The following is an 18,700-nucleotide window of genomic DNA, read 5'->3' as shown; positions in this document are numbered from 1 at the left end:
TATGCTTAGCGCTTTCCAACGCTTAAAGTTGGACATGTCTGTTTTTTCTCAGCCCCAGACTGAGTGTGGCCTCGCTCCGATGATGGATTTTGGATTCCGGAATCTCGTCTTTTTTTGACAGACCTTCATTCCTGCTGGTACAACCCCAGTGTAACTTCTCGGCTCCTGGCGGACGGCCATGCTCTGGCAAACATGCGGTGTCTTAATTCTATTGGTTTGGACCGTATGCCTAATGTTGACTATTCTGTGGACTCACTCATCGTCTCCCCGGAGGAAGCCCTTAGGGAGGCTGTGAGGTGCCCTAGCCCTCAGAGGCGCCTGATGGATGAACTGGTCATTAAAACGTACAACGCGGCAAAGGTGGTAGCATGCTTGGCCAATGCACAGGCACACCTCCTACTGGCTCTCTCCGCAGCTTTGAGAGACAACGTAGTGGATGAGGCTACATTGTTCTGTAAGATGGCACTGAGGGATTTATCCCTCCTTTTCAAGGGAGCATGGCTGTAGTATTTGCTCATTCAGGCGCACCGTCAGGTCTGGTTGGCTCAGTCTCCCTTGCGTGAGCCATCCCGGAAGGAACTGCGTCACCTCCCTGTGGTACCGGGTCATGTGTTCGGTTCTGCAGCAACGGGTAGGCTGGAGCGCACAATGCGTGCTAATGATGCAAGGTGTAAGTTTGCTTGCCTTGCCAGGCCCTATGCTCCGTCAAACTCTAGCGGAATTGCTCTCCCGGCCGCCCCTCTGTCACGTAATGTGCAGTCCTCTCGGCCTATGGGGGGATACGGGCCTCGTCGTCCCTCGCAGGGACATGTCACGGACTTCCGTGACATTCATCCCTCTGGCCAGGGCGGGGTCAGCCCCGAGCTTCACACGCCACGCCCCGTCCCTCCCGGACCCCAAAATCCGGGAGAGCCAGGGATTGAACCCGAGGGGCTGGCAGTCGGTTACTTTTCCTGTCGCCAGCTCCATTACTGGGCTCCCCTTGCTTCTGACCCATGGGTGCTGATAACCTTGTCTCATACAGGTACAGGATTTAGTTCCGACGCCGGCCCCCTCTCTCGTGCCGGGTCAGAGAGACTGTCATCAGCGACCCGGAAATGCCGCTAGCTCTAGATCAAGAACTAGCGACCCTCCTCGCCAAGTATCAAGCAGTGGATCTCTTGGCTCATCAAGGGGGATTCTACTCCCCCTACTTTCTCATGCCAAAAAAGACAGGCGGATTACGCCCCATCTTGGATCTGAGAGGTCTCAACCGTTACCTCAAGGTGTTGCCCTTCCGCATACTGACTACGTCACCCGTGTTGAGGACGCATCGTCCAGGGGCCAGGCAATCCGAGACACGTCCACGCTTCTTCAGCATGTGTCTTGACTTGGACTCAAGGTCAACCTGGAGAAGTCCTCTCTTGTTCCCGATCAGCGGACTCTGTTCATCGGAGTGTCATTGGACACCACTTCCATTACTGTTCGACCATCCCACAGAGGGTCGACGATGTGCTACGCCTCGTCTCTCTCTTCCGTGCCAATGGGTTGCTACCTTATGTCCTTTTTCTGCAACCACTGGGCAAGTTAACGTCCCTGACGGCACTTGTGCCACTGGGCCTGCTATCGCTGCGGCCATTGCAATGGTGGCTGCTCCGCTTCCGGCTCAACCCACTACTGGACTGTCGGAGGCGTCTCCGAATGTCCAGTCGGTTCATGCGTGCTCTCGCAACTTGGGGTCGCCGGTCTGTTCTGTCAGCGGGGGTTCCGTTGGGGATGGTACCCACACGTCACAAAGTTGTCACCACCGATGCCAGCCTTAGTGGCTGGGGTGCTGTTTGGCAACACAGGACGGCTCAAGGCTGGTGGTCTGCAGGGGACAGATTGCTGCACATCAATGTGCTGGAGCTGTGGACGGTGCATTTGGCCCTCATCCATTTTTTGCCCTTCGCAGCAGGGCGCTATGTCCTGGTACATTCGGACAACACGTCCACTGTGTATCACATCAATCATCAGGGCGGGACGAGATCCGCCCAGTTGTTACGGGCCTCACGAAGGCTTCTCAGAAAAAAAAAGAAAAAAAAACAATTGTGGCAGTCACCAAGCCCACATATATCAGCCAAATGTGAGAATAAAAATGATTCTTAAGATGCGATTTAAATGTTTCTCCAGACCTCCGAGGGTAAGGCATTCCAGAGAACTGGAGCCTGAATCGAAAACGCTCTTGAATCTGCTGACTTTTTTTGGGCTCTTGGATCACCAAAAGGCCAGTGTGTTGGGAATGAAGGTTTCATGTTGGAACATATTATTACTATTAAATCGATGAGATAGGAAGGCGCTAAGCCATGTAATATTTTATATATAATAACAAAACCTCAAAATCACATCTCAAAAGTCAAGACAAACCAATGCAAGTTGGTTTGTATCGAGGTATGATTTAATTTTCTTGTCCGCGTCAAAAGTCTAGCTGCAGCATTTTGTACTAACTGCAGACTTTTAGAGTAAGACTGGACATGGGAAGACCAGAGATTAATACATTACAGTAGTGAAGGCGAGACGTAACTAACACATGAATTATAATCTCTATAACTATAATGTTGACATTATTGCGAAGATAAAAAAAAAAAAAGCAATTCTAGTAATATTTTAATGTGCATTTGAAAACAGAGTTGGGTCAGATGTAATGCCGAGATTTTATTTTAGTCACTTTGGTTAAGAACACATTTATCGAGGTTTAGAGAAGTGTTCGTAAACAGGTGCTGATGACGAGCGGGACCAACAATCAACATCTCGGTTTTATCGGGGTTAAGGAGCAAAAAATTCAACGACATCCATTGTTCCACAGCCACGTCAGCCACAACCAATTCAAACCAGTCTCAGCCCGCTAAGTCACATCCCCGCCACATCCACCCAGACAGAGCTAGCCAAGCCAACCCAGCCACAGTCAAGCCAAGTACAGTCAAGCCAAGCACAAGCCCCTGATCCTTGCTTGCTGCACTCTCAAGCTAATGATCCTCGTCCGCCGCAGTTCCAAGCCAATGATCCTCTTCCACTGCAGCCTCATGTCTCCGGTTCCAGCTCCACGGCAGCCTCATGTCCCGGTTCCGGCTCCACGGCAGCCTCATGTCCCCGGTTCCGGCTCCACGGCAGCCTCAAGTCCCCGTCCCCGCTCCACCGCAGGCTCAAGTCCCCGTTCCGGCTCAGCCGCAGCCTCAAGTCCCCGTGGAACTGTCATGTTTTGGTTCTGTAGGGTTGGGTTTTTGTTGAGTTTTGGGTGTCTGTCATCTGTGTGTTGTTTTATTGTCCCTGTGTCCTTCCCTTTTCTCGTCAAGCTTTATGTGACCCACCTGTGTTTGCCTGACCTTCCTCAACCAATCAGTGCTCCCTGCCACTTGTGTCTTGCCCAGGTGTGTCTCATCATGTCAATTAGTGTTGGTGTATTTAGTCTCCTGTCTTTTGTTCAGTTCTTGTTGGTCCATTGTTTGTTTGTTGCTGTCGCTGTCATTCCCTTGACCTGTTTCCCTTCTGTTCCTAGCCTTTAGTTAAGGCTAGTTTTTTCCCGGTATTTGTTTGCTTTTGTTTTGGACTTCATATCATTTTCGTCTTGTTTTTGTTCATGAACTAAAATGCCCATAGATTTTAGTCCAGTTTTTGGTGAGGTACATTTTCCTCTTGTCTTCATTAGTCGACATAGTGATTTAGTCATGAGTTATTGTTTATCAATGAGGGTTTTAGTCTAGTCTAGTCTAATCTAATGTAGTTTTAGTCCGGTGAAAAATGTGTTTATTTAATTTTTGTTTAGTTTTCATTGATGAAATTAACACTACTTCACTATATACAATATTATCTGGTACATATGAAATTATATAGTCAAGTAATGTTGTGAAACGCAATATTTGTGCACCGTATATTCTCTGGCTTGACGCTGGTGTCCCGACAAAACAGCATACCTCGGAGTAGCATACCTTGCACTTTGGTGCATGCGCTGTAGGGAACGGGTCATGCACAGTAGGAATGGGTTGGGTGTTGTTGGGTTGAGTTAAGGTTGAGGCTACAGATATTTCTATATTTTATCCTCTATTTTAGCAAGAGAAGACTTTATCTCTTCAACCTCTTCCGCTCTTACTGCTCTTTTTCCGCCACTTTACACGTTAAGCTTCTTTTATAGTGAGCGTTATAGGGAGGAAGGCTGAATGCCAATATAATCCAAAATACTGTGGTGATTGTTTTATATTTTTAGAGGTTGAACCGGACATAAGACGTAGGGATGCGTGGGTGAATATTGGTTACTATTCATACTAAATATAAATGGAAATAAAAACAATATATAGCGCATGGATTGTTTTTCCTGACAATAATTGGACTGCCCTAGGTAGTCCAACCCAAGACACGCTTAGCACCCCCCTCATTAGTATTATTGTATTGCTGCAATGTATGCCAAAACAAAAAACCATGTCATTTTGCTGTTTGATTTTTTTCCCCCGATGAGCCATAGAAAATCTGGGCGAAGCTATATGTTACAATTGGAAGTGAACCTTGTGTCATTACATTTTTAAGTAGATGTAAGTCTCAAATTGCTTTACTGTCTTCAAATGAAACATCCATATTCTATTCTGATTGTTTACATTAGGGTCACGGGTGAACTGGAGTTCATCCTAGCTGACTGTGGGCAAGGTGCAGCCTGGTTTTGTGTGCACAAAATCAAGAAATGTCATTTTAACTCCTTTCATTGCCATTAAGTATCCAGGCAATTAGTCTCCATTTTACAATAATCAAAAGAATAAATTATTTCAGTGTGCTGTATTTCAAACTATCCACATGTCACATTTATTAGGTCTCAGTTGTTAAATTCTGTCAGACTAAAGCTGTTCCCTATTGGCAGTTTATTCTCATTATTAATTGACAAAACACACTAGAGATGCTGTAGGAAGGAGAAATGAGATGACAATTCTTAGAGCCCATGACTTATGGACCTACAAAATACAGTAGTATTTTCAGTATGTGGCACACTTGAGAGACACACAGATAAAAGAAAAAAAAGTCTAGTGTTCAAACCTACAATGTGAGTGACAAAATAATACAAAAATAATTGATAATCAACTCTTTAAACAGTTCATACATCCTGCATTTTAGCTGACTTCATCAAAATATTAATCTGTATTTTGTCATGTGAATAAGTGTATAAAACTACCAGTAACTTTTCTTATGACATCTTATTTCGAATCATTGATGACAATGATTGGTGCTACTAACAAATGCAAACATGTGTCTGTCTAGATTCTAGACCAGAGGTGGGCAAACTTGGTCCTCGAGGGCCGGAGGTTTTGTAGGTTTTCCTCTTCCAACATCAGCTGATTCCAATCAACAGGACCGTTTATCAGGCTCATGCAGAGCTTGCTAATGAGCTGATCATATACCAGCTGTGATGGAGACCGGAATAATCCAAAACCTGCAGGACTCCGGCTCTCGAGGACCCACTGTTCTAGACTTTACAGACAAACCCATTAGAAAACATTCAGTATTGTAAATTTGCTACTATAACATCAAGGCCTGCACCAATAACTGACACAATTGTTTTCAGTTTACAGCTATCATTTGGCATTATAAAGTTCTGTTTTTATAAATAGCAGAGGTGGCAAATCTAGGTCCACAAAGTAAAAACCCTGCCACCGTTTGGCTTTAGTCCCAAATGCTAGTTCGTGTTAACATTGTTAACATTTTTATTGTTTCAATTTATATTTTAACTGTTTTGAATTTAGTTATAGCTGTGTAGAAATAAGAAAACAGTTAATTCAATTTTACTTGATGCATAGTGTCTTTTGTTCTCTTCCCTGTGAAAGGAATGTGTAATAAGGTTCCTGTGATATATCTAAGGAGTATACGTTTAAAAAAGTGCAGGCAGAGTTTATGTGCACCAGTTATCCGGTCTAAAGTTCAAGGAAGAGCTGGGTCCAATTATTTTCCAAAAGCTGGGATGAACTAAGAAATGAGTCCGGAAGTCTTATCTGTTTTTTCTACTTCACTCTTCCCCCAAAAACTCAGGGAGGGGAGAAACGATATCCTGTAAACACTGTTTTTGTATAAAGCTGATGTGGGTCCACTTTAAGGACACACATTTGGACAGATCACTACTTGAGTGAATTCATTTGTGTCTTCAGAAACTTTCTGTAATAAAAACCTTGCAAGGAAACCTCTTCACAGATCTCAACTTTGATTTTTATTTAAACACGCAAGAAAACAAAATAATGTTTTCTAACAGATGGTGACCTCCGACGACATGCACGGGTTGCGGTGTTCGCGGACGGGCGGAATTTCTGGCGCCTAATTAATTGTACGGTAAGTGGACACGTTTATCCACGTAGGGAACTTCTGTCTGTTTGGGACCGCTGCAACCAGTTTTCGTCTTCTAAATTGACTAAATTGTACATTAAATCTGAGTGAATAGGTATTAGTGGAGTTTGAAATCGTTCGGTTACGGAAACTGAGGGACGCGAAGTCCTTGATTTTGGATTTTACTATGACATTGAACTATACACGTTAGTGGTGACGAAAGTCTTTGTTTACGGAAGTATCGCCACGTTGGTTTATGCACAGCTGAAGTAAAGAAGTATTAAGAGAATTTTGAAGAGTACAGGTTGAAGCAGAGGATTTATTGTTTTTACAAAGAACACATGGCAAATTCGTTCCGTAAGGAATCTGAGAATTCGTAAGTCCTTGCATCTTTGTGGTGTTTATTTTTGTGATAAGAAGTAAGTTTCGCCGCTGTGAAGAAATCGCTAGATCCAGATATATATATATATATATATATATATATATATATATTATTTTTTTTTAACGAAGGCACGTTGTATTTTGTTAAGTGAGTCCGTGCTCTTCGGAGATATTTCATGTTTGTCTGTGGTTATTTTTATTTTTTTGAATTTTTAAATTTTTTGGGGGGAGTAATGAGCTACGTTGTCGAATAATTTTAACCTATTGAACTGTGGTACCACAAGTGAGACGTCACTGAATTAATAAATATTAATACGACTTGAATATAATAATAACTAAGGAGGTGAATAATTAATATAAGTAATGGAGGGCGGTTTTGACCGCGACACCGAATGGTTTGACCTACAAGTACTTCCGGTTCATGGTCGGAACTTGTTGAGTGCTCAAGTTAAAAACGCGTGCGAAGTATCTGTCGGAGTTATGCCTGCGAAAGACAGAGATGGGATGAAAGTATTGTTGAATGATTGGATGACGACTTGTTGTGAAAAAGGTTGGTTTCCGCCGTTGACATCCACGGTTTGCTTGGTATCTTTAATGAAGGCGGTGGAACTCGCGTGTGTGAAAAAACGGCAGTTGCTGGACAAAGAGGTACGAGAGACATTTGTATTTTCTTCAAATGGGAGAAGGGTCAGACGAAACTGTAAGAAAGTGGATCAAATGATGATTAATGCTAGAATGTTGGCTTTGGGTAGTTCAGTTAAAATCGCTCGGATGGCTATGATAGGAGCTGGTGATGACAAAGAGGCTAATTTGGATGCTAAGATAACAGCTCCGCCGGCATATGCGGAAGCGCACACGGGAAATATGTTTGAACCCATAAACCCGTTTACTGAATCACCATATAATACTGCTATTCAGATGCTGCAAAATTTGCAGGCACCTATATTGACTGTGGCGGTAATCTCAATGTGGATTGGAATGGTGAAAATTGTGATAAGAATTCTCGGCTGCATGATTCTGTTATGCAGGCCGCGGCTGACGGTTTGGCAGCTGGCGTAACCGCCTCTGTGAAACAATTGGAGGAAAAATTAGACAAAGTGTTGGCTATGAAGGATGGCCCGCAGGAAAAATTGACTCAGGCTAAAGCTTTCGGTTTGGAACTGACTAGACACGCTGAAGTGCCCCAGGTAGTTCGCAGCAAATGGCGTACGATTCTTTCTCGCTTTGAAAAAGCTGCAGACGACGAATTGACAGAATAGAACCGTTTATTGAAGGCTGAACGAGACGAATTGCTTCGGCAACGAGAGCGTGATATGGCTAATAAAACTTCTAGTGCATTGGCGAACAGCTATCAAATTGTAAAAATTCAGAGGAAGCTGGCCGATCTGACATGTGCGGTTGAGGCTGTTTCGAGGACGCGCCCTGATTCTGCATTTGATCACACTCGTGACATTAGCATGAACGAACGTCTCTCAGACAGTTCTCCCCAAAAACCTGTGACTCGTTCGAAAGCAGGTTTGCAAGCACCAATGTTGGCGAAAGTTGATCCAGCCACCGGGAATTCGGCTACCGTGTATAAGCCTTATTTGCCCTCTGACTTAAGCGTACTTTTGCATAAACTTCCCCCACTGCCGGCGGGGGGTGAAAACTGGCTGAGGTCTCTGCAGAGAGAGGTGACAGGCCAGATTTTAACTGCGGGGGATGTGCGTGCGCTCTTAACGCAGGCATGCCCTCTTTCTCAACTTGAAATGTTGATGACTAATTCAGGAATATCATCTTTAATGGATGGTGAGGCACTATCACGTGAAAATTATTTGACACTGTTTGAAGTGCTTTGAAGCGGGTTGTTCCCAATCCCGGAAATTGTCTGACTAGATGTTTGCTCCAAAAGCTGATGAGGAGGCTGCGGCGTTCATTGACCGTGCCCTTGTGGAATATTCATTGAAAACTGGACACTTGCCAACTGACTCTGCACTGCATTCGCAAGTGTTTAGAGCAGCGGTGCTGAAAGGTGTCCCTAAGTCTGTTGGCCAGGCCATGGAGGTAAATCCCGATTTGCCCAGAGCTGATCACGCCAGATGGTTGTCTCATCTTAAACATCACCTGAGAAGGTATGCAAAAGATATTGAATCAAAAACTGAAAAACATAGGAATACTGAATTACAATTAGCGATTATGCAATTGCAAACTTTGAAGAAAAAAGAGGAGGATTTTGTTCCTCCGGCTTCTACTGGAATGTCATCATCTGATAATGTCATGGGAGAGTGTGTTTTGTATCAGTCAGTGCCTTTTCCTAATCGAGACCAGTGTTTCAGCTGTGGCCATTCTGGGCACTGGGCAAATGCCTGCCGGCAGTTCCCACGTGTGCGAGGCAGGGGGAGGCGTTGTAAATGATTGTGTTATGTATCAGTCAGTGCCTTTCATTAACCGTGACCAGTGCTTCAACTGTGGCCGTTCTGGCCACTGGGCCGGTACCTGCCGACAACACCCACGTGTCGGAAGGGGCAGAGGAAGCAGACGTCAACAGAGAGGACGCGGCTATTACCAGCAAATTGGGACGTGAGTCACAGAACTCTCCTCCCCGTCCGGCTTCATCCCAGCAGCAATATCCTCCTGTGCCAAATCAGCAGTTCCTGCCGCCACCTAGTGGACAGTTTCCGCAATGACGGGACCCTGAATTCACATGCCAAGGTCTGCAGGAGCCTATGATTGAAATGACGGTAGGGGGAACTATTTAATCATTTATGGTCACTCTACCATTATGACATTGCCACCTGGAAGTACGCTCACCGCTGATGGCATTTCGTTGGTTGGATTCAAGGGAGAACAAACTATTCTGCATATGACATCTCCGATACACACGCAGTGCTTCACGCAGACTTTTTTACATTCATTTGTGTATGCCCTGAACTGTCCAGTGAATCTTTTGGGAAGGGATCTTCTCATAAGAACTGCTCCATTGATCCAGTGTGGGCCAGACGGGCTCACGCTTCAGTTCCCAGATGGACATACTTATTACTACGCTGGTGACTCCGCCTCCAACGTCTCCACCCAGTTTCCAGTGGTGCCTCAACACGCCATGACATGCACCACTGCTGACATCTACTGGGCAAAGATTGACACTGATTCCTCCGGCTGGAGGGATGCTGAAACTTTTTGGACACTTTGGTCATCATGAGATGGCGGAACCACCTGGTGAATCTGTGCTGGCGTGTCATCCTCATATTTCACTGCTGGTGTCATCCCAGCACACGGCGAAAGATTTGGGTCCATTTGTCATGGCCTGCACAAAAGCAACTGATTGGCAACACTCTATACATACAGATTTACTGTATTCCAAATCTCTTGATGCCTATTGGATTAAATCTGATTTGTTTGTTTCCATGTCTGTTTTAGAACATCAGCTTTTGGACCGACATCATGGACGGGAAACATCTGACAGCGAGCTTGCTGGTGACATGTTACAATCCTTGCCTGCTGCACTGTGGTCTACTGACCCGACTGATGTGGGCCTGTGTAAAGTTGCTCCAGTAACTTTTGAATTAAAACCCGACTCCGTTTACCCAATTAAGGAGGAAGGACGACTTGGCATCTCAGTAACAATTGATGGTTTGCTAAAAGCGGGGGTTCTTTGCAAAATTGATAGGTCTAGCTACAATACTCCTATTCTCCCAGTAGTACAGTAAAATACTGGTAAATTTCGTATGGTGCATGATCTCAGAGCTATTAATGCTAAAGTTTTGACACCTACACTGCCGGTGCCAAATCCTCATTCTGCTCTGTCACAGATCACTCCATTACACACGCATTTTACCTGCATTGATCTTGCAAATGAATTTTTTTGCATCCCTCTTGACCTGTCTATGCAGAAGTATTTTGCATTTACGTGGAATAATGAGTGTTACTCCTACACCCGGCTTCCTCAGGGTTTTGTGTTGTCTCCTGGAGTTTTCAATGCTTCCCTTCGACAGCTACTGTCACCTCTCCAACTTCCTCCTGATGTTCTTTTGGTGCAGTATGTGGACGATCTACTCCTAGCTGCACCATCCGAGGAGTCCTGCCTTCAAGCTACACAGCTCCTTTTGAGCCACCTGGCTTCAGTGGGCTTGAAGTGCTCCAAAGGCAAACTCCAAATTGCCCGACCTCAGGTTTCATTCTTGGGTCGACTTATATCGAGGCATGGAACAGGTATTTCTCCGTCACACAAAGATGACATTTTGCACCATCCCAAACCGACAAATGTCAAACAAATGTTGGCTTTTCTGGGTCTGTGCAACTATTCCAGACATCATGTTCCGGATTTCGCGGAACTGACTCATTCTCTCAGACAATTAGTGAATGAAAAATAAATGAGAAACCTGTCACATGTTCTTAATTGGACTCCAGCTGCTGAGAACTCTTTTGTTCTGCTGAAACAGTTTTTGTCATCAGCTCTTGTCATCCCTGATTACACTAAAATGTTCTTCCTGGATGTTTCTGAAAAGTCCATCCGTGTGTCGGCTGTTTTTTTTCAAAAGGGGGAAAATGGTAATAGACATGTTTGCCTTTATGTATCAACACCTCTTGAAAAATATGAACAACGTCATCCTCTTTGTGCAGCCTTTGCTTCAGCATTAGCTCGCCTGATTCAGTAAACATCTCATATTGTGTTACATCACCCGCTGACAGTACGTACATCACATAGTACAGTGCAGTACGTAACCAGCCAAGCATTTACTATGACAGGGGGACGACAGAGAAAGATTGAATCAGTCCTGACACAACCTCACATTTTGTTTGTACATGGGGTAATTAACATGGCAGAAGGCATGTTGGAGGGACAATCCCACTGCTGCACTCAGTGAATTTTGGAAGAGAACTCACTGAGAAATGACCTTTACGACATCCCATTGGACGACCCAGACTTGACGTTATTTACGGACGGCTGTTGTTTTAAGGGCAATGATGGACTCCAATCAGGTTTTGCTGTAACACAGATGATTGGAACAACTTTTGACCTGATAGTGGCAGAGGGACTCACAGGGCCACAGTCAGCTCAAAGAGCAGAAATAGTGGCTGTGACAACTGCATTAAAAATAGCAAAATATAAGACTGTGAACATTTACACTGACTCTGCGTATGCGCATGTGGTTGTGCATACAGCCATCAAAGAATGGCAAATAAATGACTTCATGACTGCTTCAGGGACACCTATCAAACACCATCAAGACATCTTTGATTTGAAAGACGCCTTACTACTGCCTAAAGCAGTAGCTGTGATAAAATGTAAAGGACATTCAAAAAATAATGATTTTGTGTCAGTAGGAAATGATTCGGCAGACAAGGCGGCAAAACAAGCGGCGGTTTACAGCCCAACACTGCAATTGATGGTGAGCGAAGGTGAATTAGGAGAAGGACAAGAAATAACCACAGAAACAATTAAGCTGTGGCAGGAGAAGGCCAGTCCGGAAGAACAAAGTGTGTGGCTGTCAAAAGGCGGACAAAAAGATGGAGCAGGTATATGGCGGAAACAAGGTAAATATATCCCATCGCAGAAACAATTAAAAAATCGAATTTCTGAAGCCCGTGGAATATGCCATGTTGGTGTAGAGGAAACATTGAGACGACTACGCAACTGGTGGCATCCTTACATGATACAAATTGTTAAAAGTGAACTGCAGGACTGCAGTGTTTGTAATAAATTTAACAGTATGCCTACATCTAAACCTCCTCCGGGCACTCACGATCCAGAAGTGACTGCTCCGGGGCAGGTGATTTCAATGGATTGCACTGACATGATAAAACCAGTGGAAGGATACCGATATTTGTTGGTAATAGTGGACTCCTTTTCAGGATGGCCTGAGGCATATCAATGCAAATCTGAAACAGCAGAGGTCGTGGTAAAACATTTGATTAATTATTACATACCATCACATGGGTTTCCCAGAAAAATTAGATCAGACAATGGAACCCATTTCAAAAATAAACATCTACAAGAAGTAGAAAAGGCATTGGGGCTAAAACATACATTTGGTTCAGTATATCATCCCCAATCCCAAGGACAGGTTGAGCGAATGAATATAAATATTAAAGGAAAATTAGCTAAAGCACTGGCCTCGTCAAATTTGAATTGGCTACAAGCTCTTCCTATTGCATTAACTCTTTGACTGCCATAAACGTTATAAAACGTTTAGCATAAATCTAGGGAAGGGCGCCGAGGACGTTAAAAGACGTCCCCTATGTTTTTTTTTTTTTTTTTCGAAAACGGGTGCAGGAAAGCCTTGGGCAGCTGTGCTGAAAGTATCAGGCAGATCTGATTAGTAAAAGACTCGTTTTGGCCCCAAGAGGGCAGCGATGACTCTCTTTGCACAAGGTTGGATGGGCCGCCCACCGTGGGCGTCAGTAGAAGACGTGAGGCGGAGCTAGAGTGTTGAGGAGACAATGGCTGGTTCAAGCCATTGTGGCTTGACCAAGCAACCGGTTGCAAGCAGCTCACGCTTGAGCATTTTTTTCAAAGACGGAAAGCATCAATCAATACTAAAAAGCGCATTGATGTCGACGATGATGATGACTCCGAGCTTGACGCCAAAGTTGGAAGCCTTGACGCGACTATTATGATCACGTAGTAAGCCTCACCGGCTAAGCGCGGCTAGCGCTGCTAAGGCCGCAAAACGCGCACAATAGCCGACCGGGTACTTCTACACAATCGGACATTCGATCGGGCGATGGAGAGTTGGCATCGACCAATGCAGATTGATGATGATGATGATGATGACTCCGAGCTTGACGCCAAAGTTGGAAGCCTTGACGCGACTGCTATGATTACGTAGTAAGCCTCACCGGCTAAGCGCGGCTAGCGCTGCTAAGGCCGCAAAACGCGCACAATAGCCGACCGGGTACTTCTACACAATCGGACATTCGATCGGGCGATGGAGAGTTGGCATCGACCAATGCAGATTGATGATGATGATGATGATGACTCCGAGCTTGACGCCAAAGTTGGAAGCCTTGACGCGACTGCTATGATCACGTAGTAAGCCTCACCGGCTAAGCGCGGCTAGCGCTGCTAACGCCGGAGCTGCACAAGCGGACATTCGATCGGACAATGAAGAGTACCCCGAGTCCAATGCATATTCATCGGAGGAGCGGGTACAGTCTGATCACGGAGAAGACACTGTTTCTGGACTACGATGCCACCATGAATGGAGTGGATAAAATGGATCAGAACATCTCCTACCACCCGGTATAGCAACTGAAGGACACGAGGAAGCGAGACGTAACGTAACCGTAGCATGATCCTGATATTAGACATTATCATATCACATTCACATTTGTAAATAGTTTGCCAAATTGTTGTCAAATTGTTACACTATTGAATGTAAATAAACGTATTTTGCTATCAAAAAACACTTTTTCATTCTTGGTGGTAGTGTTTTATAGAAGTAAAGCACTATTTAGGTGTTTGTGGCATCATTCATGGACAAAAAGAAGTGTCAAATTCACTAGAATGCATGAAATAATATCGTTTCACTAAAAGCTTGATTTCTCCGTATTTTGGTCCAAAACAGGCGAAATTGGGTCAAACTAACCATTTTCTATTGTTGATTACTTAAGAACGGAATAAGGTAGAAACAAACAATCATTTTTTCTGATGAAAGATGAAAGTCCAATCTTTCATTTGGTAGTACGTGTGTTTCCATAGTCCAAACAGAACATTTTCTGTGGACCTTGAAAGATCAGTCAAAATGCTTAAATCGGCTGGCACTGACGGCATCCCTTTTCTGAAAACGTCTGGCAGTCAAAGAGTTAATGAATGTGCGAATGTCACTAAACTCAGCAAAAGGCTGGACTCCGTTTGAAGGTCACACAAACAGACCATTTCCGGCTCCGACTGCGCTGCTGGCAGAGTCGCACATTGCAGGACCTCCAGTACTCAAAGTTAGCATCTACGTTCTCCAAGCTAACAAAAAAGCGGCCATATGCTCCTTTAGAAATAAATGATTGTGAATATGTGCGGTTAAAAGTGACTAAAAGAAAATGGTCTGTTCCTAGATGGACGGGTCCCCACAAGGTAACGGAGAGAACGTCTTGTGCAGTGCGCTTGCATAAAAAGGGGGACACGTGGTACCACATCTCATCTACCAGGCCCGCCGGATCCGCCTCAGGCTCAGCGATCCCACCACCTGCGGACCACCTGACGACCCGACCTGAGGGCCACGACTGCTGATCCAGTGTCGAGCTGCCCCCTCTGAGGACATCATTCAACGGAGATTGAGTCAAGTGCCCTTTTTCTGGGCATCATTCCACGAAGAGTCATATTTACGGGCAGAATAATCCCGGTGACAAATAAGAGGACCTTGGGCAGTCGACCCTGAGGTCCTCCTAGAAACTAACACGCCCTTTTCATTCAACAAAGAACTTCATCACGAGATGGCTTCAAAGCGGGAACACATCTCCATCTGCTGCTACATCACGATACTCTTTCTCATATTAATTTTTATGCCAATCTGGTATTTCTGGAAGCCCCTCGATACAACTTTGAACGTAACTACAACACATCGTATTAAGCGAGGTATTGATTCTCCACGCATTCCCTGGATCATATCCTGGACTTATAATAACTCAATTGCTGTGACAGTTGCTCCAAACACGAACACCTCTGTTAAAATTCCAATTAAATCTTTGAAGGGATTTAGGAGAGGGAAGCAGACTAAAGGGGGGGACTGGGTGAAATACTGGTGGTATTTGACAGGACATGTTTTACGGCTAGACTGGAGTGCTTTTATAACCACCCAGAACGGACGATACTGGCCACCGGGAACTAGCGAGGAGGCAATTTTCTTTAGCAGAAGGGTAACACTGCGTAAAATGGGAGGTCGACTCGAATTGACCTTTGCTCTTCCTGATGGAAATATACGGCCGCCTAATGCAACTCTATATAACGCCTCCTATTTTGGGTTATTGTAATGGGCATGGTTCTCCAGAGCTGACCCCTATTTTCCCATTTTAGTTTGTGTTAATAAGACTAAGAGTAAGTTAGAACAACCAAAAATGACTAAATACACAATGAAGACCGGGGTAGAGGCTGTTAGCGTACCGATTGATGTTGTAGTTGAGTGGTTCCGTGTTACGACAGGATTGTCCGGCAGCAGTAACAATTGGCTACTGCTGGCGAACGAAGCGGCTCATGCCTCTGCCAAAAACTGTGAGGTATGCGTAGGACCACGGCCTTTATTGCGAGTAATCCCTGCTAAAATAGAGGATCACTGTGTAATGGAACTTATGAATAAAACTGTCCCCAATGTCAATTGCTCTCAATGAGATAAGGTGTATCCCCTCGTAAATTGGCAGACAACTAAACCAATATTTTCAAACAAAGTTGCGGATGGTAATTTTTCATGTATTAAAATGACAGGTACTGGAGAACAATTGGGAGAACTAAATCACATCACTCACTGCATTTCGGCAATAGATGTGGGACAAAAGTTCCAACCTCAATCTAGAGCTGACATTTGGTGGTGGTGTGGTGACAATAGGATATTTGATAAGCTGCCTTTGAATATAAGAGGATATTGTGCTCTCATCACCCTCCTTCTGCCAGTACAAGTCTTCCCCACCTCTGTTGATAACCTTCTACAAATGATTGATAATTGGGAACCAAAATCTCCTCCTTCTTTTCAGAGAACCAAACGGTCTTCATGGCAAGAGCAGAATGTCCCCACCTACATTGATGCAATTGGAGTACCAAGAGGTGTGCCAGATGAGTACAAATTAGCTGATCAAGTACTCTCAGGATTCAAATCTCTAATTTGCTGGTGGTGCACCATTAACAAAAACGTAGATAGAATTAATTACGTACATTATAATGTCCAAAGGCTAAGAAATTGGACTCAATCTGGTTTTGAGGCTGTACACGCCCAGTTAGCTGCCACATCTTTGATGGCATTCCAAAATCGAATTGCACTTGATATGTTGCTGGCAGAAAAGGGCGGAGTTTGCTCAATGTTTCGAGATCAGTGTTGCACTTTTATTCCTAACAACACTGCACCAGATGGAAGTTTAACCATTGCAATTGAAGGACTGCAGACACTCAATAAGAAAATGAAAGAGCATTCCATTGTGGATACTTCTGTATGGGATAATTGGATGGATGTATTTGGGCGCTATAAAACTTTTGCTGTATTTGCTGCTTTGTTAACCACGTGCGGGTGTTGCTGTATTCCATGTATTCGTTCTCTTTGCCAAATAATTATTACCACGGCTATTGAAAAACAGGACGTACAAAATAAGTCTTCTTATATGATGGTTGAGTCTATTGCTTCTGCTAACACTTCCCCATTCGTGCCCACTGTTGCATCCAATGTGGGGGGCGAGGATCCCGCTGGTATTTTCCTCTAAAAATTTTAAATGTTTATTTTGGGCTCTTTCGAGCCCAATTGAAGGAATGTTAACATTGTTAACATTTTTACTGTTTCAATTTATATTTTAACTGTTTTGAATTTAGTTATAGCTGTGTAGCAATAAGAAAACAGTTAATTCAATTTTACTTGATGCATAGTGTCTTTTGTTCTCTTGCCTGTGAAAGGAATGTGTAATAAGGTTCCTGTGATTTATCTAAGAGTATACGTTCAAAAAAGTGCAGGCAGAGTTTCTGTGCACCAGTTATCCGGTCTAAAGTTCAAGGAAGAGCTGGGTCCAATTATTTTCCAAAAGCTGGGATGAACTAAGATATGAGTCCGGAAGTCTTATCTGTTTTTTCTACTTCACTCTTCCCCCAAGGACTCAGGGAGGGGAGAAACGATATCCTGTAAACACTGTTTTTGTATAAAGCTGATGTGGGTCCACTTTAAGGACACACATTTGGACAGATCACTACTTGAGTGAATTCATTTGTGTCTTCAGAAATATATATATATATATTTTTTTTTTTTTTTTAACGAAGGCACGTTGTATTTTGTTAAGTGAGTCCGTGCTCTTCGGAGATATTTCATGTTTGTTGTATTTTGTTAAGTGAGTTCGTGCTCTTCGGAGATATTTCATGTTTGTCTGTGGTTATTTTTATTTATTTTTTATTTGTGAGTGAATTTATTTGTGTCTTCAGAAACTTTCTGTAATAAAAACCTTGCAAGGAAACCTCTTCACAGATCTCAACTTTGATTTTTATTTAAACACGCAAGAAAACAAAATAACGTTTTTTAACATTAGCTAGCTAGCTCTCTAGCTAGCTCCCATGGTGCTTGTTTACCTGCTAGGGAGCTAGCTAGCATCGGGGGCTAAAGCCAAACTGTGGCAGGGTTTTACTTTCTGGTGCTAGCTAGCTAGCTCCCATGGTGCTCGTTTACCTGCTAGAGAGGGCGCTACCTAGCTAGCATCAGGGGCTAAAGCCAAAGTGTGGCAGAGTTTTTAGTTTCTGGACCTGGATTTGACACCCCTGATAAACAGTGTAATACGCTTCTGCTTTTCTGGAAATATTTTCACATGACTTTGAATTACGTCTTTGGCAGTTGTCCATTCATCCAAATGAATATTTGTGAGGTTACTGCGTTGAACAAGTTTTGTTGTAGTTTAGCTCAAAGGTAAGTGGGACTGAAGTCAGAGCTCTTCAACAAGAAACCAATCCAAGCATGCCTTGATTTTCTTATTTGAGCACTGTGGCACAGGCAGTGTGTGTTCATGTGTGTCTGTATATGTTTAAGTCTCACTGAGAATTTGTTATTCCGTACTTGCTCTGAGTATCTATGACTAAATTGGCTTTTGGATAGTTGGTAATAAATTATTAGGTATGCACTGCAGCAACTTTTAACATCAGAGTGACTCTGTTGTAAGAGCAAAAATCAGTCAATTTTTTCTCTTCTTCCCATCTTGGTGCGCATGTTGCGAATGAGAAAGAAGGAAACTGTGGTGATGGCCATTAAGACTTCAGCTACCCAGAACGCCATGTCCCAGTTGTGTTGTTTGGCAACAGTGCTGAAGGGAAGTCCAGCCATGAAAGCCCCAACTGTAACAAAAAAAATGCATTTGTATCATTCAC

General features: G+C 43.9%; 2 protein-coding genes and 2 pseudogenes across 2 annotated transcripts in view; 3 read left to right on the top strand and 1 right to left on the bottom strand.

Annotated features, from left to right (window-relative positions):
- The first annotated feature begins 808 nt into the window (after positions 1 to 808).
- On the top strand, positions 809 to 9,356 carry LOC147160342 (uncharacterized; annotated as a pseudogene).
- LOC147160339 (glucose-6-phosphate exchanger SLC37A4-like) overlaps positions 4,765 to 18,700 on the bottom strand; it is a 44,785-nt gene continuing 30,849 nt past the window's right edge. Inside the window, exon 10 of the mRNA XM_086097978.1 lies at positions 4,765 to 18,667. Within this exon, the coding sequence (XP_085954104.1) occupies positions 18,504 to 18,667 (164 nt within the window). The 3' untranslated portion in view covers positions 4,765 to 18,503. The remainder of the gene's footprint in view (positions 18,668 to 18,700) is intronic.
- LOC147160341 (uncharacterized) lies at positions 11,148 to 14,880 on the top strand. Its single transcript, XM_086099159.1, is given in 3 exon segments — positions 11,148 to 12,059; positions 14,722 to 14,740; positions 14,783 to 14,880. Coding segments are annotated over 3 exon segments (1,029 nt in total).
- Positions 15,047 to 18,374, top strand: LOC147160340 (uncharacterized; annotated as a pseudogene).

The sequence above is a fragment of the Leptonotus elevatus genome, chromosome 16 (genome assembly GCF_054856555.1).
Source record: "Leptonotus elevatus isolate MCC_2025b chromosome 16, RoL_Lele_1.0, whole genome shotgun sequence".
Lineage (NCBI taxonomy): Eukaryota > Metazoa > Chordata > Actinopteri > Syngnathiformes > Syngnathidae > Leptonotus > Leptonotus elevatus.
This window is presented reverse-complemented; position numbering and strand designations above follow the sequence as displayed.